This window comes from Cibotium barometz, chromosome 62 (assembly GCF_041138505.1).
Source record: "Cibotium barometz isolate CiBa-2024 chromosome 62, ASM4113850v1, whole genome shotgun sequence".
Lineage (NCBI taxonomy): Eukaryota > Viridiplantae > Streptophyta > Polypodiopsida > Cyatheales > Cibotiaceae > Cibotium > Cibotium barometz.
Window position 1 is genome coordinate 20,990,552 of NC_141107.1, and position 24,949 is coordinate 21,015,500.

At 40.4% G+C, this 24,949-nt stretch overlaps 1 protein-coding gene across 1 annotated transcript; it reads right to left on the reverse strand.

Moving 5' to 3' along the window:
• Positions 1 to 853: 853 nt before the first annotated feature.
• LOC147604235 (uncharacterized) lies at positions 854 to 2,942 on the reverse strand. Its single transcript, XM_086795654.1, has 3 exons — positions 2,223 to 2,942; positions 1,974 to 2,114; positions 854 to 1,878 (listed from the first exon to the last, which is right to left on the reverse strand). Exons 1-3 carry the CDS (start codon positions 2,940 to 2,942, stop codon positions 895 to 897), a joined length of 1,845 nt encoding a protein of 614 aa, XP_086651780.1. The 3' UTR covers positions 854 to 894.
• Between the last annotated feature and the right edge of the window lie 22,007 nt (positions 2,943 to 24,949).

The following is a 24,949-nucleotide window of genomic DNA, read 5'->3' on the forward strand; positions in this document are numbered from 1 at the left end:
AATCCAAACATGCTCCGATGCGGACCAAACTTTGAAAGCGTGTGGGGGTGGGCCCCCCCCACATGCTTGCAAAGTTTGGTCCCCATCGGAGCATGTTTGGGTACGATGGTATGGGGAAGGCCCGGATTTTCCATGGCCTCTTAAGCACCAAGAGACTTGAAAAAACCGCACTGGGCGCCCATTGCCAACCCAAACATGCTCCGATGGGGACCAAACTTTGCAAGCATGTGGGGGGGGCCCACCCCCACATGCTTGCAAAGTTTGGTCCCCATCGGAGCATGTTTGGGTACGACGGTATGGGGAAGGCCCGGATTTTCCATGGCCTCTTAAGCACCAAGAGACTTGAAAAACCCGCACTGGGCGCCGATTGCCAACCCAAACATGCTTTGATTGTGACCAAACTTTGCAAGCATGTGGGGGGGGCCCACCCCCACACGCTTGCAAAGTTTGGTCCCCATCGGAGCATGTTTGGGTACGATGGTATGGGGAAGGCCCGGATTTTCCATGGCCTCTTAAGCACCAAGAGACTTGAAAAAACCACACTGGGCGCCCATTGCCAACCCAAACATGCTCCGATGGGGACCAAACTTTGCAAGCATGTGGGGGGGGCCCACCCCCACATGCTTGCAAAGTTTGGTCCCCATCGGAGCATGTTTGGGTACGATGGCATGGAGATTTTCAACAAACAATATGATAGCAAAAGTGTTAAGAAATATAATAAAATCAAGAACATCAACTAAAATGTAATGATACTCAATAATGAGAAAACTCATAATGATATAAACATCAAATAAGTACATCAGAATGAAAATGAGCTACCCCAGCTAGCCTGAGGTTAGTCACTGCCCAAAAATCTAAGTACAATGTAAGTGAGCTAACCCAGCTAGTCTGAGTTTAGTCACTATCAACAGCAACCCAATCAAAATCGTCATCTCTAACTGCCGGTCGACGTGCGCGTCGAGGCTGCTGTGCACGTCGAGGCGGCTGTGCCGGCTGCGGGGGTCGTCGAATGTCTGCGGGGAGGTCTGCCTCAAAGGAAGGATCGTGAGCTGGTGCCGGTATACTCGGGAGCTCACGAGTCCCAAAAGCTGCTATGGCCCTCTCTCTCTCTCTGCGTCGTGCTAATGCAAGACGCCTCTGTCTGTACACCCAAAATCTATAATCTGCAATGGTGCGTGTCTGCCACTCTGCTCGTGTAAGCTCCTCTGCTGTAAGGACACGCTGCTCATGAGAAGCAGCACTGCTGCTAGCACCATCACCCGCTGTGCCACTAGGGCCAGCACCACCCACGCGCTCAAATGCTGTCACCTGGCTCTCATGTAGCACTCTCTGGTAAGCGTCGAACTCATGTGAGCTCCACTCTATCTCAGGAGGCACCTCAGGCTCCTGGGCTCTATCGTCGAAGGCGTCGAGTCCCAAGTCCATAGCTGATGTAAAGTCGACAGGCCTCCCAGTCCTGGCATCTACTCGTACAAGGCCTGGGTGAAGATCATCGATGCCCAATACCCTGTACGTCGCTAAGTCGACGCGTGCACGGCAGGATGGGCATGCTGAGAACCGGACGAGCTCCTGGGTGATGCAAGACAAGTGGAAAATATGTCCACATCCTAGGGCATATCCTCCTGTACTGTCAATGTCCTCGATGCATAAACAGCAGCACGCATCCCGTAGGAAGGGAGGTGCATCCTGAGGGAGAGGTCGTCGAAAAACCTCTGTGATAGGCCGTGGATATAACGGTAGGTAAGGCACTGTCACATCGGATGATCTACGATACTCTCGAACATGCAGCATCAGCTGCTCTGCCCTGTGCTGGGCAATCTGCTCCATGATCTGATGATGCTGTGCCTCAGCTCTGGAGCTCTCTACCTCGGTCCGAGCCTATGCAAAAAAGTAAAGCATTAAAATATTTGGTTAGTCTCTCATTAGGTATTACTTAAAGAAATTTGTAACTTAAACGTGCAAGAGAAACCTACCTGCTGGATGTCGGACTCTCTCAGATGCTGTGCCTCTGCAGTAGCTGCCTCTGCCATCTGTAATGCAGCTCGGAGGCGGTCTATCTCCGCTCTCGCCTCTACCAACTCCTGAGTGAGCCTCTGAGTGGCAGGTGTGGGAACCTGCGTGACACAATCAACCATGCTGCTCATGTAAAAATATAGAAAAGTACATATAAACATGAAGATAAATGACCAAAAAAACTTAAGACGTAATCTATATGTAAATACCTCCACATCTGTCGTCGGTATAGCTCGTGAGAATAGGCGCACCACGTGCTGGATGCTCTCCGTGGTACTCCGTACGTCAATGCCGACCTGCGTGCCAAGAGCCTCTACTGTCGACAATGGCACAAAGGAAGGATCTGTGGCGGCAGGTGCTACACGAAGTGCTGGTGGAGGCCGCCTACCCTGGTCCTGGAGACGGCCTCGGCCAGCACCACCACCCGGACGATGGCTGGTGTAATCGACCTCCTCCCCTAAGACAAACTCCGCATATAACTGCTTTGCGAAGTATATGGGGATCTGGCGGTTGTTCGGCATCCTCCCATATGCGGCAACATATCGACTATAGATATGTGCCGCCATACGAGGATGCGAACACCGCGAAATAGTGAGGGGCTTCCCCGCCCCGGGCCTCATCCCACGACTATCGAGGAAAAGATCTAGGAAAGCCCCATCCCTAATAGGAGCAAGATCACAGACCTGACGATATGTCAGGCCATGTGACACCGGAGCAGCGCGATGGTGGGCTATCCACTCATCTACATAAACAATATCGTGAAGGCTACGAAGGGACGCAAGCATCGCCTCCAAGTCTGCCACGATATGTAATGTAGACGGAGTGTCTCTAGCACTCCTACGGATAGCCGCTAGCTCACGGTCTATCTCCGCGATGAGGTCCGCAATAGATGAGCGGCCCTCCTCGTGGCCCTCCTCGTGGCCCTCCATGCTAAAACCTAAGCCCAATGTGAAGGGTCCAATGTGAAGGGTCTAATGTGAAATGTCTAATGTGAAAGGTCTAATGCTTAGTGCTAAGTAGCACTAATGAAGCTAAAAACAAAGCTAATGGGCTCACTAACACTAATCCAAATCAAGAGAGAGCAAGGGAGTGAAAACGACTTGTGAAAATGAGCCAAAAAAAAAAGTTTTCCGGTTTTATAACCTCGATCGAGGTTCGGTAACATCATGCAATTTAGGGTTTGCAAGATTAACGCTCTGGATATTAGGGTTAGTGCAACATACGGCCAAGATACACACCTAATTCTAGGGTTGGGGAAGGATCGACGGCTGAGATTTGATATTAATATCTCGATCGAGGTAATTGGACGGCCACGATTTAGAGGCATTACCACGAAAAGGTATCTCGACGGTCAAGATTCATTATATACCTCGATCGAGATATTTAAACGGTCGAGATCGCATCTTCCAGCGTACGTAAATGGACGGTATAGATTGCGTTTCCTTATCTCGATCGAGATAATTGGACGGTGGATATTGCATCTACGTATCTCGATCGAGATATTCGGACGGTGCAGATTGAATCTCTATATCACGATCGAGATATTTGGACGGCTGAGATTTGAACTCAGTATCTCGATCGAGATATGGGGACGGTGGAGATTGTATCCGATTACCTCGAACAATGAATGGTCGCGATTGGATGTATATTTCTCGTTCGAGATACGTGGACGATGGAGATGTGCTAGTCAAATATGCCTACGGGGATACAGCGTGGCCCTGATGTGGATCCGAGTGGCATAGATATCTCGATCGAGATATTGTGGTGGCGGTGACATGTATTGGTGACATGGATGACGCCTGGAAAGCCGGACCTGCTAGCGTGGCATTAGTTGGCATCTCGATCGAGATATGTCGATTTAGGCTCGGGAGCCACGTGTCGTCTTTTGATTGGCGGCACTATCACGATCGAGGTACTCCGCCCGAGATGGATGGATGTCCCAATTTTGGAGAGAGTGAACGAAAGTGAGTACCCTCATCTTGCAACCACCCCAATGTACAAAAGATAAGTTAGCCCTAGAAGAATGGACGTATATACAAGCCGGCGGGGGAAAAAACCTCCTAAAGAGGGAAAAAGTGTCCCGGCGGTCCTAAGTGTGTTCACACACATCACTGCCTATATATATATGGCAACAACACACACATAAATATATATGTATATGCATACATATATATATGTGTGTGAGTGTGTGTGTGTGTGTGTGTGTGTGTGTGTAGATATATGTATATATGTATGTATGTATGCATATACATATACATATGCATGGAGGGACTTAAATATGTGTGTGTGTGTGTGTGTGTGTGTGAGTGTGTGTATATATATATATATATATATATATATATATATATATATATATATATATATATGTATGTATGTATGTATGTATGTATGTATGTATGTATGCATATACATATACATATGCATGGAGGTACTTAAATATATATGTGTGTGTATGTATGTGTGTGTGTGTGTGTGTGTGTGTGTGTGTGTGTGTATACACATATATATATATATATATACATATATACATATATACGTACATACATACATACATATATATATATATATATATATATATAAGGCCTTTATGCTTCACCCATGGCGCATGGAGGGACTTCCAACCTGTGAAATGCTCTCATCTGCACTTTTTGTGTTTCAAGACATAGCTTACTTATGCTACAATACTTTTTTGCTTTCATGAAAATAGAATGAGAAATCGTTTGCTATGAAGAGAGCTCTTGTGCAGTCAATGTGGTGGTGACCAGCCTTGCCTAATTGCGGTAGACCTCCGCTACATTGTTATGTTATTATATGCCTTCTTTTAATATTTTTCTCCTACATCCTAGTGCTCAAGAAGTATCTTGAAAGGATTATCTGAGGAGGCCGACCATTCTTCCAAAACGGGTAAAAATATAGAAGGACAGCCAAAACCCACCATTTTGGCGTAGTGAAAGGGTGGTTTGCTATAGTCACCATTTTGGACCATCCATTTTAAGGGTTGATTGCCCTGGCCATTTTGGCCTAGTGAAAGGGTGGTTTGCTATAGTCACCATTTTGGACCATCCATTTTTAAGGGTTAATTGCCCTGGCCATTTTGGACCATCCATTTTAAGGGTTGATTGCCCTGGCCATTTTGGACCATCCATTTTAAGGGCTTATCACCCTGGCCATTTTGGACCTTCCATTTTTAATGGCTAATTGCGCTAACTACTAAGAAAGTAGTAAAAAAGCAAATGAAGATTTTCATAAAATGCTTCAGAATGGGAAATTAATAAAGAAGTAACCTTACAAGGTGAAGCAAGAATAATTGGTAAGAATAGCCTTTTCTGACAATGGAACAGGATCATAACTAACTACTTATCAGGGTGGGGTTCGAGACTAGTTATCGGTCCCCCGACTGCATACACATCGCCTACGGCCATGTATAGAGATTTTTTTTCCCTTCGAAGAATGAGTTGACAAGAATTTATGACCACCTTTGTTGTTAAATATACACACACACACACATACATACATACTTACAATACAATACGTATCTATACATATATACGTACATACATATATGTGAGTATATATATGTGTTGTATATATGTCCGTATATACATACATACATATATGTATACACATACATACAGACATATATACATATATACATACATACATACATATATATCACACACATATGTGTGTGTGTGTGTGTGTGTGTGTACATACAGACATTTATATAATACATATACATATGCACACATATAGTACACATATTCCACGTGGATATGTACAATTATGGGAGAAGGTGAGGGCATGCCTTACACCGTTTGGTGATATTCCTAAGTTGGAGGATCAGCAACCTTGGTTAGATTGGGCATTTAGAAAGCCTCAGGACATTGTCCAGCATACATAAATCAAGTGTTCCATATAATGGTGGAAGATAAGTGCTGGATCACTGAGAAGACTAATAGTGTATGGAACATCACGAAAAGTAGGGCCTAGTGGAAGGAAGTAATCTTACAGGGCTGGTGGTCTAAGATTCCATATCAAGGGAAGGTGTTCTTATGGTGGCGCATGCTAGCTGAAGGCCTACCATTGGGGGACTAGCAAAAGCGACAGATTGCTTCTCATAATTGTGTGCTTGTACTACATGGTTGGAAATATGCCCGCATCTTTTCATTTCATGTCCAGTGGCAAAGAAGGTGTGGGATTTCCTTTCTCGTGTATGGATTCCATTGATAGATAGGCCTGTAAAGGTTAAAGACTGGATTTTTGGCAAGATTTCGAATGGGCTAGATAACACAGAACATTCAGTTTTCTTTCATTTTTCAGGTGGACAGGTTTGTGGCATATCTGGTTAACTAGGAATGCCTTCATATTTCATGCAAAATTGGGTATTATAGCTCACATAGGTCATATAAAAGGGCTACTATTGTGGCAAGTCTCTTCCTTGTTGCGGTTAGCTCATTTGGTGGAGAATGACAAGGCTATATACTGGATGAGGGTACTCCGAGCTACACCTGTGGTTCAGAGTAATTACCCCTCCCCCCAATGCTGTACCCTCACACCCCCCCTCTTTAAGGGATTACCTCATACTATGTCACGAATATATCTAGGCACATTGGCTCTAGTTTCTCATGCTAGTTAGGGGTCCCAAGGGTAGACACAAAAAAGAGATTAGGTTACAGACACAAAAGAGAAAAATACACACACTAGACTAAAACACCCATTCATCATTACAATAGTTTACTTCCTCGTGGGATAGCTCCTTCTCTTCAACAACATTGGCAAGGTTCTTCATTGAAAAACAATATTTCTCATCACTGGTTACTTTTTTTTATAAATATCGCAAGGCTTGAGACTAAAGCAATCCTTTTCTAAGTGATCACTTTTACCACACAATCTGCAAGCTTTACCTTTGGCTTGTCCTCTATATGAGCCCTTGGACTCTACATAAAAACCTTGTTCTTTGAAAGCTTCTATTAATCTTTGTTTCTTCTTCATATAAAGAACTAATAATTCCCTCAAAGGTAGGATTAGGAATGTTCTTCAAGGTGGTCATCACGTTATCAACTGCTTAGGGATGCTTTTAAAAAGCATTGCCATGGCATTCTTATCTGTCATTAGTGATTGAACCGCAGCTTTAAGTCATGAGACTCCTCACCTTGTTGACATGTGCAACAAGAGATTCTCTTGTTTTTAATTGCAACTCAAAAAAGATAATCTTCAAAGATAGCTCAGAGTTTTTAGCACTACATCTAAATAAGAAATCAAGTTTAGCCCATGCTTCATAAGGTGATTCAAGATCAGAAATATGATGAAGATAATCATCACCAAGACCAAGACCAATAATGGCATGAGCCCTCTCTTCTCTAGCAGGATTTTGTGTTGCTTGGGATACTACTATTGTTCCTCTAGTAGTTGTTGCTCCCACATCAGAAGCAGTAGAAGATGTTGAGTTCTTAGTATTTTTAAACAAATCCCAAAGATTTTCTTTCCTCAAATTAAATTTAACTTACATCTACCATGTGTGAAAATCCTTGGCCATTGAACTTGTCTATGGACATGTGTGAGAACTCATGATTAGAAGTTCTTACCACTTGGTTATACACCCAAGGGTAGTGTCTAATATCTTTTGTTTGGAAAGATGAGAAGTGGGAGCTAATATGTGATCTCCTTAATAGGGATTGGGACTAGATGAGATATGAAATTGGCTGAAAGCCTTTTGTAAATGACTATTGTAAGTTTGTAGAGATTAATATATTATTATTCCCAAAAAAAAGGAGCGATAGTTGCATGACTCAATGATAGATTTGTATTAGTTTATTTTTTCAATGAAGTTCATTCACCTTTATAAATACAAAGATTCCTCTTCCTGACATCATTGCTTATATCATCACACATAAATATCTAGATATTATTGTGACCCATCTAAGAAATACACAAGACCAAATGCATTATAGGCTTTAGAGGCCTTTTACACATACACACATACCTTGATCCCAATAATATCCACCAAAAAATTTATTTGTCTTACTTTGAGAGGAAGAAAATAGATGATGATATCGATAAAATTTGGAAAGGTGTCAAAGGATACAAAAGGATACTTTAAGAAAGCCCAGGCCAGATAAGCAGAAGAGAGAAGAAAGCATACTAAGGGATGAATGTAACACAATATGCCATGGTAGGTAAAGGTACTTTAACCTTGTCAATTGGTGCTATGTTTGTGAATTGTTGAGAGTGAGAGCACTATCCCTCATCCTTTCACACTCCAATTTTCATAAGTGGGAGCACTTACCCTCATCTTTTTACACTCCATATTGTTCTTGTTTTAAAAATTAAGTTTAGCCCATTCATGTATAAAAGCACTAAGGGAACTAATGACAAAATGTTTTTAGATGGTACTTGTTTTTTCCCCCATGATAAAATCCAACAATATTTTGTTTTATTTTAGAATAAGCCTTACCTTATAAAGCAGTCAAACGCTACCATCAACTTTACACTTCAGCTTATAAACCCACTTCATACCAATGGCCTTTTTACCATAAGGCAAATCTGTCAAATACCAAGTGCCATTTTTTAGGAGTTACACTCATATTGCATGGCCTACATCGAATGTGATAATTCTTGTGCTTCCTCAAAGAAAATAATATTCTCTTCATTGCATATAGTGGCAATGAGAGCATGATCCAGAAAAATAATAAGATGCATGATGATAACCTATCGTGCTAGGCAAAGAAGTAGCTAATTTGATATCCCGTAATGTCTGCACACTGGCCATTTTGGCATACGCTTGGACACCTGTATGGTTGCCCTTTCCTCATCATCCGTTATATCATCCACAAATGCCTCATCAATTGGCTAATTTGTGGACTAAAATTCGAGCTCATTTTTAGCCGGTTTGGGCTAATTTGTAACACTTCTTAAGCATTCATTTGCTCCACATACGGTTGGGACTAAAATTCAAGCTCATTTTTAGCCGGTATGGGCTAATTTGTAACACTTCTTAAGCATTCATTTGCTCCACATACGGTTGTCTGGCATGTACAAAGGTGGGAGTGTATCAAAGATGTCATGTGAGTATAAATTTTGATGTTCTTTTGGATAAAAGCATGAGATGAATTGATTTCTCAACAAAGACATCTCTACTCCACATATGGTTGTCCGGCATTGTACAAAGGTAGGAGTGTGTCAAAGATGTCAAGTGAGCATACATTTTGATGTTTTTGCATAAAAGCATAGGTTGAACTGATTTCTCAACAAAGACAACATGTCTACTCCAAAATCCACCTTGTGGCCAAATATAGTAGTCTATACCCTTTGTTGAGCTGTATCCAACTTATTGCATTGTTGCTTAGGTACAAGAGCATAAGAAAGACAATCCAGAACACACAAATGAAACACAAAGGGTTTCCTACCATTCCAAGCTTCAAGGGGTAATTATCTACAAGTCCTTTGGTGGGGCATCTGTTTAGCACATAAGTGGCTCCAACCAAAAAACAAAAGGCTAATTTTGGCCTTCAACTAGAGCACATTGGTGAAAATAAGAAGCTATATCAGTCGTATTATCTTTTGTAATAATCATAATCACAATGCATATAGCCTTTGCCTTTGTAGTTTCAAACATGTCATGAAAGTTTTAAGAAATTAGAGCACATGGGTAAAGAGAATAAGACATCAGTTTTAATCATCTTTTGCAATAATAATTTAATATTATTATTAGTGGTCACATACACACATTATCCATTAGGGCATACACATGGTCATTACAACAATATGGCCATTTAACATTAGCTAAAGGCACATCTCTTCAATCATACCTTTTCACATCATAGAGGAGTTATAACCTCCTTCATCTTGTAATCGAGATGCATGCATATTCTCTAATGAAGCAAGCGATGAAGTTTTCAATGGCAAAGAATCTTTCTCTTTTCGTTAATACCATGAACACTTTGGTGATCCCTGTTGCGCGTGAATAAAACCCACAGCAAAAAATGGTGACTCTAGATGGGCGCAATGTGCATGGCTCTGATTTTATATTCACGTGATCACAAAATTTTTTTTGTTAATAACATGTGTGAACATGTTATTAACATGTTCACATGTTAACATGTTCTCAAAAAAGCCGGTGGCAAGCGACCTGGTAACCGGGGAAAATCCCGCCGGGCTTTTGCTATACCCGGCGGGCTCGCCGGGATAAGTCAAAGCCCGGCGGGTCCCTGCGGGGTCGTCATATAGCCCGGCGGGGTACAATTTTCTATATATATGGGCCCGGGGGGCCCTTTGGGATTTCATTGCTGACAGCATACACAGGTAATGAAAACTTGTGTGTGTGTGTGTGTATGTGGGTGTGTTCGTGCGGGCAGCCGCCCACTGTCGCAATGCGTGGCAGGATGTGGGTGGTCCGCCACACGAGGGATATGTGTGTGGGTGAGTTCGTGCGGGCAGCCGCCCATTGTCGCAATGCGCGGCAGGATTTGGGTGGCCCGCCACACGACTGGTGTGTGTGTAAGGCCATTCTTCGGAATGGTGCTTACCCTGGGGCACTTAGTCGGTAACGCGGCTAGTCTGTGTCCTATGGTAAGTATGACATGCCATAGCGGTACTAGTCGGTAACGCGGCAAGCATAGTATCGTTATGGCGATGTCACCTTCCCTTCCCTTCCCTTTGTCAAATGCGGACATATGGTCGGTAACGCGGCCAGTGTATGTTCGTATCCTATTGGTATTCCCATAGAATCGGGCGACATTTTGTCGTTAACACGGCAAGTTGGTGTCGTCCGCTAGTGCATAAAATGTTTTTTGCATATTGCGGCATTTGATCGTTAACGCGGTCGAAAAAGTGTCGTAAATTTGCTTGCGTATTTCGGCATATGATCGTTAACGCGGTCGAATAAATGTCGTAAATTTGTTTGATTTGACTTGTATTGTTTTTATTGTGTTTGATCCATGCGATACTTGGTTGCTAACGCGGCATTAGTATTTCATGGATCAAAGTTTACATCATATTGTCTAAACGTTTTATTTTATAATATCGTGATTCGTAAACTCGAAAAATATGAATCTCTCTCTTCTTACCCCCCTCTCTCTCTCATGATACACTTCACAACTCTTTCTCTATCTCTCTCATGATTCACTTCACAACACGATAGATGTGTAGATAATGATTTTTTTTATTTCACTTAAAATATACATAATTCTTAATAATTTCTTTTTTCTCTCTCTATTTACTTAAAATTTAAAACAATACATTATTTTTCTCTTTAGGAACTCACAAAAACATTAAAAATGTCATTTAATGTTTCTTCTCTCTATCTGTCACATCTCTCTCTTCCTCTCCTCTCTCTCTCTCTCTCTCATGATACACTTCACAATTCTCTCTCTCTCTCTCTCGCAATGATACACTTCACAACTCTTTCTCTCTCTCTCTCATGATACACTTCACATCTCTCACTATCACGATAGGTATGTAGATGAGGAGTGCTTTAGGATTACAAAACATTATTTTTCTCTCTTTAGGAACTCACAAAACTATAAAAAATATCATTTAATGTTTCCTCTCTCTATCTGTCACACCTCTCTCTCTTCCTCCCCCTCTCTCTCTCTCTCATTCGATAATGTATACACTTCGTAAGTAATAATGCGCTTGTTGCGGTTGTCTCACGTTCGATAATGTATTGCATGATGTTGAGTTCAGTAATGTTGTTTGATATATTCTATTTTTGTTTGATCATTGATAAGTAATGATACACTTATTGCTGTTTTCTCACGTTTGATGATGTATTGGATGATGTTGAGTTCATTAAAATTATTTGATATTCCGTTTTTGTATGAACATTGACGATATTAATATACTTGTTGCTGTTCTCTCACGTCTGCTTGATGTTTATTTCAGTAATGTTTGATATTCTGTTTTTTTGTGTTTAGTGTTATTTGCTAGATTTACGAAGACGATCAACATGCTTTCTCCCGAAGAGCGCAAAATTGTTCTGCGAGCAATTCGCGTTGAAGCGGTCATCACAGTATCACAATGTACTGATGATGTCGTCAAGAAGATCAATGAGTCTGAGATACTCATGCGAGATCTCATAGACCAAATATGGGAAAATGCACAGCGTCGGCTTCGAAGCGGAGGCAACGCTGAGCTGCTAGATAGACAGAAGATAGCAAATTTCAACCATCAGCACATAACACGAATCATTTTGGGGAGCATGCGTGTAGCATGCAGTGATCTTAGAGATGCTGCCCCGCCTGAAGCCAATATGCAACGTCTACAGTTATGGGACGTTGTATGGAGCGAGCAAAGAGCCAAGAGCAAGCGCATGAAGGCGTTGGATGCAGAGTCCCTCCCCAAAAGAGTGCGCATTGCCCAGGACGTCGCTGCAACATCCAGTCAGGCAGATGCAAGTGGTACAGGTGTCATTAATCGTACCATCTACAATTCTATGTGCACACATCTTATTGGCATCCCGCACGAAGCTCTTCACGAAGGACGAACAATAGGCTCCGGTGTGTTTGGAATAGTAAAAGAGTATGCAATTAAAGGTATATCATTTTTACCGGAGCACATCACTTTTTGCGGAAAGCACTACAAAGGAGAAGGCAGCGCGAAGTTCGAGAGCTTCCAGGCAGAGCAGGGTATGCAAGTGCTACATCCATCGATTGTCCGATGCATTGCCTTTACAAAAGAGGCTCCATGGATCACAATTTTCCCGTACTATAATGGCGGCGCTCTTGGTGATACTCTTCTGAAGGTTCCCTTCAGATTCCAGTGAGTTCACCAGAGCCATTTTTTGTTTGGATCGAGGATGGAGACAACCCCCGCCTGATAATATCCCTTTAGGTCATCTAGAACTTTCAAAAATAAAAGAGGTAGTAATAAACATGCCACATATTATGCATGCCCTGGTGGAAGGTGTAGCGATAGCACATATGGCAGGTATTGTACATACCGACCTACATCCTTTCAATGTAGTGTTGGATTATACAAAAGAGCTAAAGCCACGTATAGGTATTATCGATTGGGGGTTGCTGCTGAGAGCGCCCAAAAAACGGGTGTCTCTCAATTTTGTTTTTGAAGCAGACAAGAACCCTGAGAAGGTGGCACAGGCAGTCTCCCACGCAGACAGAGAGCGAAATAAACGGCCGTGAATAGCCCCAGAGCTTTATGATCCATTTTTGGCAGATGCATACACTCCTGCATCTGATGTTTTTGCCTTGGGATATTTATTACAAACTTTATATGACTTTTGGCAGAAAGTGCAAGAGTTGTGGATGGATAATAGTTCCCATGACAAAGTTACCATGGATACTATTATTCATAGAGTCAAAAATTGGATGTTTCTGCCTAATCGCGATGAGCGAAAATCAATTTGGCAAGTAGTTGAATTTTTTAGATCACTAAATACTGACCCTACGAGGGCACAACGTCCTCTTGTAGAGCTATCGGTAGCATTCACCCCAACTTTGTAATGATACAGTATCAAGAGATTAAGTTTCAGGAATGGCATTTTGTTTCTCTCTTTAAAATTTGATGTGTCCAATGTTTCAAAATTTTGTTTCTCTCTTCATTGAGTCTTTGCAACATCTCTCTCCTCTTGTGGTGTTTAAGTTTATGTTTTCTCTTCAAAATTTGATGTGCGAGCATTGTTTGAAGTGTTTTTGGAGTCAAGTGGATATTTCTCATCGAGTCTTTGCAATACATATCTCCTCTCGTGGTGTTTGACTTCAAGATTTTGAGAGTAATGGTCAATTTATCTTACGTTGATCTTTACAGTTCATTAAAATCCTAAAGTCATTTACGTTCATGCAGATATGGAGCAGGCGCAAGCGAACGAGCATCAGGAGTTAGCCAAGAAGGCATACGAGCGAATGAAGGCCCTTGCACATGGCCTGACAGCCCGCGAAGCTACAAGAACAGCATGCAAGTTATCGAAATGGACAAATCCAACTTATGCCCAATGGAAAGACATAAACAAACGCATAACCACAGAGATGATAAAGGAAATATGGCCATGTCCAGATGGCGAGATTAAGAAGGGAAGATGGAAGATTTCTCGTTGCACTCACAATGATATCAAAACTAATGCCGAGCGCATTTTCTTGGAGGTGTACGGTCGTCCTCTCCATAACGCCGACGCTCCACTCTATTTTGCTAAAATGCTATATGCTCACTTCATCCTAGAAACTCCAGTAGACTTCGCCTCCAGAGAGGCCACTGTCAACACCCATGACATACGTGAAGAGACAGTGACATTCACAAGAGAAGAACTTGCTCTCATGGTGGAGGGCGCTGGACTGGAGTTAAACCACGTCAAAGAAAGCTTAGGGGCACAGCTAGTAGCAGAGAAGGAGTAAGAAGCTGACCGATTAACTCAAGCGTCAACTCCTCCCCCGGCCAATAGAGGGATTCAAGAGCAGCTAACAAAGATCAGCCAAGATGTGCAGAGCATCTCCTCACGCATTGCTCCTGTGCGCCAAGGAAACCACATCTCTCATTTTTTGATACATCCTGATCTTGTGGGAGTTTCTGCTGAGGCTACAAGTTCCTCCACCCCCCAATGTCCTGTATGTTACAAAGTATTCGATGGGTGGAGCGGCCAGTATATACTACCATGTGGACACTATTACCACTTAATATGTTTAGTGAGACAAATGCAAAATACTTCCACATGTGCATTGTGCAGTGTCCCAATAAATCAAGGTATTTATACAGTGTTCGGCATGGCTAGCGAATATAAACCACCAGGACCTTTAGATGCAACTCCTAGTGCAATTCGCAATTTATTTCAAGATGAGAGCTAAGAAAAACAAATTCTACTTTTGTATTGATAATTTCTCCAAATATGATCATTTGTACGAGTACTTTTTATTAAATTAATGAAGTGACTTCTTCCTCTATGTCAGTATCTTGCTCCAAAATTCTTTCACCGTTTACTCTCTCGTCTGCTAAATTAAGCTCATCTAAGTCAATGTCTAAATTGTCTTCTATCTCAAGGGTGGTACACAACGTACGTCCAACATCAAAGTTCTCGTCTACTACATCTTCACAATTGTACATCCATCTGGGCATATCTTCTTCATACTCTTCGCTTTCGATGTCTCGCAAGATCTTTTCATTGCAGTACATGTAAACAAGTTTATCTGCTCGATCCGCAAGAAGTCGATTGCGAATAGTACTATGAATATATTTATACATGCTCCAGTTTCTTTCTGAGCCTGAGTTTGAAGAGCACTGACTTAGAACCTTCATCGCAAGGTTGCGCAATAAAGCATAATGCTCACCACCATTCATCATCCACCACTTCCATGCAGGTTGCTCTTTAGCCATTTGTTGAACAAGGGAGTTGGAAAATAAACCCTCTTTCAACCGAAATGAGGTCATCTCCTTTATGCACTGTACACGATCATCATCATTATTATAGAAAGTGTTTACCACTTTATAAAAATCTTGCACCACCTCAACGTTGGACATCAAATCCATATTCCAATATTCAGGATCTAACATGTAAGCAGCACTGTGCAGTGGTGAATGCGCTCCAATCCATCTAGCATGAAAGTACTTCAACAGAACTTTTCTTTGTCTACTGGAGAATGGTACACGCCATTGCTTTTCCACCACTGAATGCTCTAATTTCTCAGGACACTCCAAACTCCGCTGGACAGTCCACCATTGCATCCATGCTTTTCCGAGATTAGGCGCTCTTTGATCAAGACTTTGTACAGCATACATAACAGGCATCATTACATGGTATGCATCCATCACACTGTTCCACCAACTTCTTCTCGTAAGTGCTCCCTTCAAGACTTTGATTTTCTCTTTCACTTTTTCAAGTTGAGTGTTCTCCCAGTCATGAAATGCCATGCATGTAAATGTTTCACAAACAACATCTTTATTTCTAAGAAGAGACTCAAAAGTGTAAAAGTGAGTGCAAAACCTAGTCTCCGCTGGAAGCTTTAACATAACTGACATGCGAGGTCGAAACATATCTAAAACTCTCTGTCTCTTGAGCATGAATTTCACAAGCTGGCGAGCAGTGTCGACGATTGAGGCAAACCATTTGGTATCATCAGATTTATACCAATCTTTTAATACAAGATTCAAACTATGAGTATTACAGCCTACCGGAAAAATATGTGGATATTGTCGCTGTAGGATTCTGGATGCATTTTTACAATTTTTTGCATTGTCCATGACGACTTGGACTACATTTTTGGCACCCACTTCCTCTATCACAGAGCTAATGACTTGAGCAATGTAAGCCCCAGTTTTGATTGAACCAGCTGAATCCACGGCACGGATGAAAGTCTCACCTCTAGGTGATATAACCATTACATTAATTAATGGTTTTCTTTGCATATTAGACCATCCATCACTTACTACACTACATCCAGAAAGCTCTATATTACTAAGAATTATTCTTTGTACACGTTCTTTTACCTGCGCATAACATTTCTCTAATAGATCATTTCGCATAGCATGGTACGTAGGCGGTGAAAACCCTGGTCCAAACTCACCAATTTTCTTCCATGCTCTCTTCCAACGCTCACTGTCCACCATCATCATAGCACTCCCAGAAAAGTAAATCGCTTCAGCAAGGACGAGTTGTGCATCATCGAGTCGACCTTGACGTAGGCTTTCTTGCAATGAAGTTTGACGCATGGGTATATTTCCTACGTCAAAGTTTCGCTTGCAAGAAGATGCACTGGGTAGATTACTTTGCTTGCTACCTTGATACATTAACGGTAGGAGTGTCATGTTTTCTTGAATCTTTCTTTTGAATTTCTTCTCTTATGCGTTTGGCCACTATAGGTGCAGAGGGGTGGGTACATGACTTTTTCTTCGGTCCGCCTAAAAAGTGTTCTCTTAGTCGAGGCGCCCCACCTGATTTTACTGCATGGCATAGCTTACACTCCCAATCTATGAATCGATCACCAACGTTAATTGCATATTGCCACTCTATCCCAGGTGCCTTTTTTTTTCTGCTATTTGAAATTTGGACTCTATTGGAGGTATCACTGGATCCAACATTGTCCTCCATCTCAACAAATAACCTATTCAACCAAGCATATAACAATGAATACACAAATGAAAAAACAACAAATCACTCACGTATGACAAAACATACATCTGCAGACAAAGTACTTCGAAACTATCTTGACAAATACAAAAGATCATCACATAACATAAAACTACTTCAAACTATCTTGCAAGGTCTTACTACAAAACTACTTCGAGACTATCATGCACATTGCACCCCCAATGAAGGATGCCTTTTGTACCCAATTAAGGATACTTTATACAATCAAAGATCTATGCTTGCCCAATACTCTAGTATAGGACAATAGACCTTCTCTAACATTCACAAAAAAATCAAAGATCTATGCTTGCCCAATACTCTAGTATAGGACAATAGACCCTTGTCTACTCTAAACTATATCAAGTATCAAGAACCAATACAAGCCCCTAAGCAGGACTCTTGGCTCCATCAAACCATTCATAAAGCAGAATGAGGTAGGTAGATTACGTACGTGGCTCAAATGCAAGGCTGAATGACTCCAAATTTGTCCCTAAATCTCCGCAAGTATTAGCTACGAACCACACCCTGTCCCCAGTTCAAAGAACTAAGGACGAGTGGCCCAATAGCCTTAGGAGTGCCTACAAGGAAAGACGACAGCCCCTAAAATAAGGACGTTCTTCCCAAGAGGACACTTCTAGCAACTCGAGAGCTCTACAAGTACTTTGAGGAGAGATATCACGCCCCCAAAACAAGGACTATCTTCCCAAAAGTTGTACGATGGGTGTCGGGCAGTATTTATATACAGAATAATACCCCGCCGGTGTTCCTTGTTTTTCCCGGCGGGCCCGTCAGGCTTTTGTCTTTCCCGGCGGGCCCGTCGGGAAAACTCTGTATCCCGGCGGGCCCGCCGGGAAAGATAGAAGCCCGGAGGTGTTACTGGACTAGTGGGTTCCGGCAGGTCATTTCTCAGGTCATGTGAATATACAATGTGATCACAAGTTTTAATATGTTAACACTAGGTTTTGTTAACGTGATCACGAAATTGTGAAGACGTTAATGAAATCCCTGGTGCGTGGTGGAGGCGATTCACCCAAATGCTAAATCTGACTAGAGACGTTATGCTTCTTCGGCATCATAGCAACTACTAAATCTGATAGAATTCATAGCAATTGCTATGCTAAGAAGAAGACGTGCTCGGAAGGTTCACTATATGTAAACTCTCTATATCACATGCATTTAAGGCCTAATTTAAAAACCCCTTATCAGTAAAATTTTCATAAATAAAACACACCCTTTTTCTATTCAATCTGTAAATACCCCCTTTAAATGCTCTTTGAATGGTACCCTTCTGTATGTAAAAAAATGTGTAAAAAAGGAATTTTAAAAACCCCTTTTGTTGAACCCACGTGCTATGCTTACATATTTATGTGGCCCCCCAAGAATACGTGCAGCGTTCAAATCCCCAATTGGGTGATGAAGATGGTGGTTATTCTCGTAGGACAACATGAAAAGGGCTACTGATTGTTTGCAGTAGACGTGGGAGTCAATTTAGCCAGGGATCACCCCAACAATAAGTGACATCAACAAGTGGCACCAACCAACCTAGCCCTGGAGGCGATTTAGCGGCTAGGTGGATCTCCAGTAGCCAAACCGACATCTCAATGGCTTGTCGATCTCAAGAGTCAATTCAAATAAGGTGATATTCAGGTTTTGTCTATTCTAAACCTAATCTGATCAACAACCGGAAGTGACGCATAAGCCGTGGAGTCATACTTCGAACCAAAAGATCAGAAAGCTATTCTTTGGAATCTTGAGCCCTTCATATCCTCATCCAAAATCTGGCCTAGCAGCAGCAACCCAACACAGTGAGATTAGCCTAGATGGAGGCTTGATCCAGACACTGTTCATGTCCCCGCAGTGTTCGTGCTGTTGAGAGAACGTGGTGCTTATGCTAGATCAAGATGAGTGGAGGAGAGAGACCCACAAAATACAAGAACACATCTTATTTATTAAGTTGCTTATGAATACAACTTGGCCTTTGCACACTACTAATGCTTTCTAGCTTCACCTTTAAACAGGTGAGCTAGTGGACCATAAGTCCATTCACACACACATCCTTCTCCTACCCTTTTACATGACCTTAGTCTTTTGATACCCTCCCTCAATACCAACTTGGCCTTTGCACACTACTAATCACTTCTAGCTTCACCTTTAAACAGGTGAGCTAGTGGACCATAAGTCCATTCACACACACATCCTTCTCCTACCCTTTTACATGACCTTATAATTTTGATACCCTCCCTCAATACCAACTATGAAAGAATTGGAATAGGTGGTATTGGACATAGGTTTCCTTTATAACATTAGGCGTACAAGGTTAGGAATATAGGTGTTGGTACATTGAGATTTAAAACAAGTGCTCATCAGAGGAGTTAGAGGTTGATACAAAGTTAGCTTCTGACTCTTTGTTAAAACATTTAGAAGTGATATGTCCCGTTTGTTTACACTAGTTACATTTCATTTTGTTGGGATATTTGATCCAAAAATTATTTGCAAAATGACCTACCTTTTTGCAATGGGTACACCTTACTTTGCTCACTTGATGTGGACAAAGCTTGTTCGATATTCAATGGAGTCGATGCATTTGAAGATTCGGCTCCTCCCTTCTTTGGCCTCTTTTCTTCATCAAGACAAGATTGAATTACTCCTTCAAGGGTGGGATTAGGTATGTTCTTCAGGGTGGTGACTAAGGTTGGGTACACCTTGGCTTGATTCCAACTAGGAAGATGAAGAACATCACCGGGCGCTCAGGAACGTACAGTCAATTGAAGAGTTACTCCTCTCTCAGCCGCGCCATTGTGTTCTAAGCAGGCCGGCACACAGTCCTGTAGCGCTAGATTTCGTACAGCCATTCGCCTGCTCTGGGTAAGTATAAGCTACACAAGCTTAGGGCTTTTGAAGCCCTAAGCCTCAAGGTTCTACAGCCAAGAAATCAGCCTCAATGGCTGCTCAACGTGGTGCTTATGCTAGATCAAGATGAGTGGAGGAGAGAGACCCACAAAATACAAGAACACATCTTGTTTATTAAGTTGCTTATGAATACAACTTGGCCTTTGCACACTACTAATGCCTTCTAGCTTCACCTTTAAATAGGTGAGCTAGTGGACCATAAGTCCATTCATACACACACCCTTCTCCTACCATTTTACATGACCTTAGTCTTTTAATACGTGTTCCGATAGTGTGCTAACATTATCCAGAAGCAGGCTGACACTATCTGGATTCTGGAGTTCTTGATCCATCGACGTCATCCAAAGTCTGGACCCCATTCACCATCCAAATCCGGACCAACATCCTCACAATGTGCAAAAAAAGAAATAAGATCAAAATACACCTTAAACCAAAATTTGAATCCATTTTACATTAAATAGTAAAATCCTTAGTTTTTTGTTCACACGCAATAAAGCACATTCCAGTAAACGAACAATTCCATGTCCCCATCATTGAGCCATGTGGGTAGCTAGGTTTGGTGCATTTATATTTCTTTTGATTCCATATCTGATGTTGAGGATTGAAGGCAAGTAGGTTTTGTGCATTGCTTGGACCTTGGTATAGCACCAAGCTCTTGTTGTAGTGTGTGAGCTTGGTCTTACATGGGCATGGTGTGTCATTCATGAGAGCCCACACTTCTCATCATCGTGATGGGAAAAAAGAAGAAGAAAAAGAAATTCTCCTACTATGGAGTGAGAGGGCATTAAAAACCTAAGGGTCCTTTTCATCCATGTTCATCATGCAAGGAGGTTGGCATAGAAGCAAATATTGTTCATTTGCATTAGAGGAGAAGTTTAATGATCTTGCACATGTCATATCACATAGATCATTGCATAGGGCTTAAGTCAACTTGGAATCTTATCATGCATCTTTGGATAAAGAACATGGATGGTTTCATATGCATAGACCAAGAGCTTAGAGCACACATCATCACTTATATTACTTAGAGGCATTGCAATCAAATATGGATGGGTTGTATGACATCTTGGGAAGGAGAAAGCTTATAAAGAAGCTAGTGCACATATGTCAGGATTTAGTGGACAATGAGTGTTATGAGACTGATAGGAAACACTATAAGATAAGAGTAGAAAAGATTATTTATATGTAAAAGGTTTGCATATAAATAAGGTTCAAGGGATTTCAAATTGGAAATACCTAAAGCAATGGTTAATAGGCATAAAGGTCAATGTAAAAGAGATGTAGATGGTGCATAAAGAAAGCCCAAAGGCCACAAAAATAGGCACCCCTTTCTAGGGGGAGTTGAGGAGGCATTGGATAGTGAAAGGGCCATGCCTAGCCATTGAAAGGTCAAGGGGCTGAAGTTGGAAGGTCATGCATCACCTAGGCCTATATAACCATGTGTTTAGGGTACATTTGGGATATGGTTGGGTGGAGAATCAAAGATCTAGTCTTGCAAGTCCTCAAGCTTTTGATGCAAGGAGAATTTCATTGGTATCAAAGCTAAGTTCTTTCTTTTCCATGTTTCCATCGAGCTACTCATTGCTAACTCTACTCTCCTCTATTCATTTACATAAGCTAATCCTTATACTTCTCAAATTTTCCCCATACAAATACCTATTGCTTAACAGATTGGGCATACCTCTTGCCTAATTGATTGAGCATAGCTCTTGCCTAGTAAATTGGGTATACTTTGGAGATTCTACATGAAGCAAGTGGAGTACATGACAACCTTGAAGAATCATTGAAGCAAATATCAACAAGGAGCAATCAACGGAATTGTTCTTCACATCATTAGATACAATTCATATTCTACATGAAGCAAGTGGAGTACATGACAACCTTGAAGAATCATTGAAGCAAATATCAACAAGGAGCAATCAACGGAATTGTTCTTCACATCATTAGATACAATTCATATTTACCCAACCAAGTAAGGGCGTTGTGTTACATCTTTTTTTTGCTTTATCAAAAACTTTCCATTGTGCTTATTGTTAGAGTTAATGGCTTCTCAAGGTGGGACAGATGAAAATGGGGAGAAGGAGGGAAACCCAATGTCCTCTTTCCACATGGAAGAGGATATTACCAAAATAAATGAAATAGATATGCAAGATTTAGATCTTAATGAGTATGAGGATATAGAAATGAAAGAAATGAAAGAAAAATATCTAATATAAAGAATAAACTTGAGAAAATGATGGGTCTTCTTAGTTCCTTAATGAGAGGGGAAGGATTGAGAGTAAAAGAAATATCTAAAAATAACATTGATGAGGGAAGGGAAAAAACTCTAGAAAGGATTAAATGAAACCATAGTTGAAGAGGGTCCCAAAACTAGAGGGACCAAGGTATGGTATTCAAAGATTTAAAGGCACCCACTTTTAATGGGTGAGAAGAGGAGAGAAATAAAGATGAGGTCTATATTTTTTTACAAAAATGGCAAGATTTGCATCTTTTAAGGAATGTGTCTTATCATAACCGCCCCATTGAAGCTAGCCTATCCTTACAAGGCAAAGCTTATAAGTGTGGTGAATGAGCTTAGTAGAAGCTATACAAGTACCCGGTTCTTGGGATTCATTTAAGGAATTATTCTTAAAGGAATATCTTCCTGAAAATGAAGAAGACCGAAAATATATAGCTTGCTATAAAGAAATTATCTTAAAGCTTAAAGGAATAGACAATTTTCAAAAAGTAAGAAACTTCATTAGAGGCCTAAAAAGGAAGTTTGCTCTAAAGAGCCAAAAAACTTAGATAAGGCTATAAATTTACCCAAAAAAAAATGACGATACCATAGGTAATGCTAATCGTAAAGAAAATGATTAAAAATTTTCATATAAGCCTCATGAAGAAAATTTTGGCTCTCAAAAAAGAAAGTGTTTTTTCTTTAAAAAGGAAGAACCTCTTAAAAATAAAAAATCCAATCCTAATAAGTTTCTAAAAAAGCAAGATTTTGAGAGAGGGGTTAAAGAAAAACTTTGTTTCTCTTGTCTCGAGCTAGGAGACATAAGGAATTGTCCTAAGTCCCAAGGACAAGAACTTTCTAGGAATGGTAATGATAAGTCTAAAGGAATGCACACTTGAATTATTTTCGTTGGGAAAAACATTTTTGAGAAGCTCCTTGCATAATACACTAACAATTGAGCATAAAGGAAAATTCATTACATTGCAAGGAGATCACAATGTACCATCTTCTCCTTTGATATGTAATATTGAGCTCCAAAAGCTTCATCAAGATAATGGAATAGAATAATTGTTTTTCTGTTATGCAATGCCTTAGTTTAAAAACTATTGTGAAAAAATTTGATTTAAGTATTTGTGAAGTAGTTAATTCTTCTTTAAACAATTTGTTAGAAGAATTTAAAGATGTTTTTTCGAAACCATTGCCAAAAGGTTTGCCCCCAGATAGAGGGATAGATCATCCCATAGAAGTTTTAAAAAGATTCAAAGCCAATTAGTAAGTCATCTTATATAAGTTTGACAGAAACACAAGAAGTTGGCTGAATATTCATAACAAGGATTTATTAGGCCAAGTAATTCTCTCTAGACTTCACTAACACCAATATTATCGGTGAAGAGAAAAGATGTATCTATGCGCTTGCGCATAGATTATCGTGGATTAAATTCAATCACAATAGAAAATATATTTTATATTCCCAATATAAATGAGTTGTTTGATCAACTCAAAGGTGCTAAATATTTTAGTAAGATAGATTTAAAGTCTGGATATCATCAAATAAAAGTTAGAATTGAACATGTGCCAAAAGTAGCATTTAAGACATCTTTTGAGCACTTTGAGTTTTTAGTTATGCCTTTTGGTCTAGCTAATGCTCTCACTACTTCTATATTTAGAAAAATATGTGGTGGTTTTTATTGATGATATATTAGTCTTTAGTCAAAATGAACAAGAACATATTGAGCACCTTAGAAAAGTATTTCAATTATAAAGGAAAAATCCAAAAAAATCTGAATTATTTAAAAGTAAAAGTTAAACAAAGCTCAAAGTAATTATTCAACTTATGAAAAAGAATTGTTTACAATTGTGCATGCTTTTAAAAAGTGGTGTCATAGTACCGATTTAGAAGTATTATCTATCCATGAAAGTCTTCAATAGTTAAGTACTCAGAAGGAGTTAAAAGGTAGGAACACTAGATGGGCTGAAATCCTACAAGAGTTTGATTTTTAAATCAAATATAGAAAAGGAAAATTTAAGGTCATGGGATAGATGCTCTAAGTCAAGCATCCATGATAAATGAGTTGAGTTTTACTCAACTAGAAAGTGAGCTGTTGGCTCACTTAAAAGAAAAATGTGCTAATAGCCCTAGCTATCAAGTAGTATGGAATTACTTGATTAAAAGAGATAACTCTCAAATAGGAAAATGCAGTTACTGCTAATGATAAAAGGGTATCACTTAAAAAAATAGTGATTCAAAAGAATCTCTTAAAGAAAGGTTAAAAGTGGAAAAGATCGTCAATGCCTAGTAAAAGTGGAAAAGATCGTCAATGCCTGGTAAAGATAGTTAATGTTTGGTAAAAGTGGCATGTCTATCTACAAATAAGAGTCTAAATCCTTGGAAAAGAGGAAAGACTATAAATTCTCATGGTGGTGATATAATAAATTGATGTTAACTTTAGCCACATCGTAAAGGTATAAGTATGTAATTGTAAAAGAAAGTAATGATATGTACTCATTTGTAAAAAGAAAAGTTGACCATATTAAAGAGAGGCATTATTATTATTACGAGTGGTTATGCTCGTGGATTCCATAATGGTAGACATGGTACAAGGAACCTTATTATGGTTTCTTTATATGCATAAAAGTTATCAAGCAAATAAGTTGCTTGAAAAAGGTTTACCAATTTAAAAAAATGTCTATGTGGACATTGTTTCACTTATTGAAGTATAACAAAAAAGAAGTTATTACCT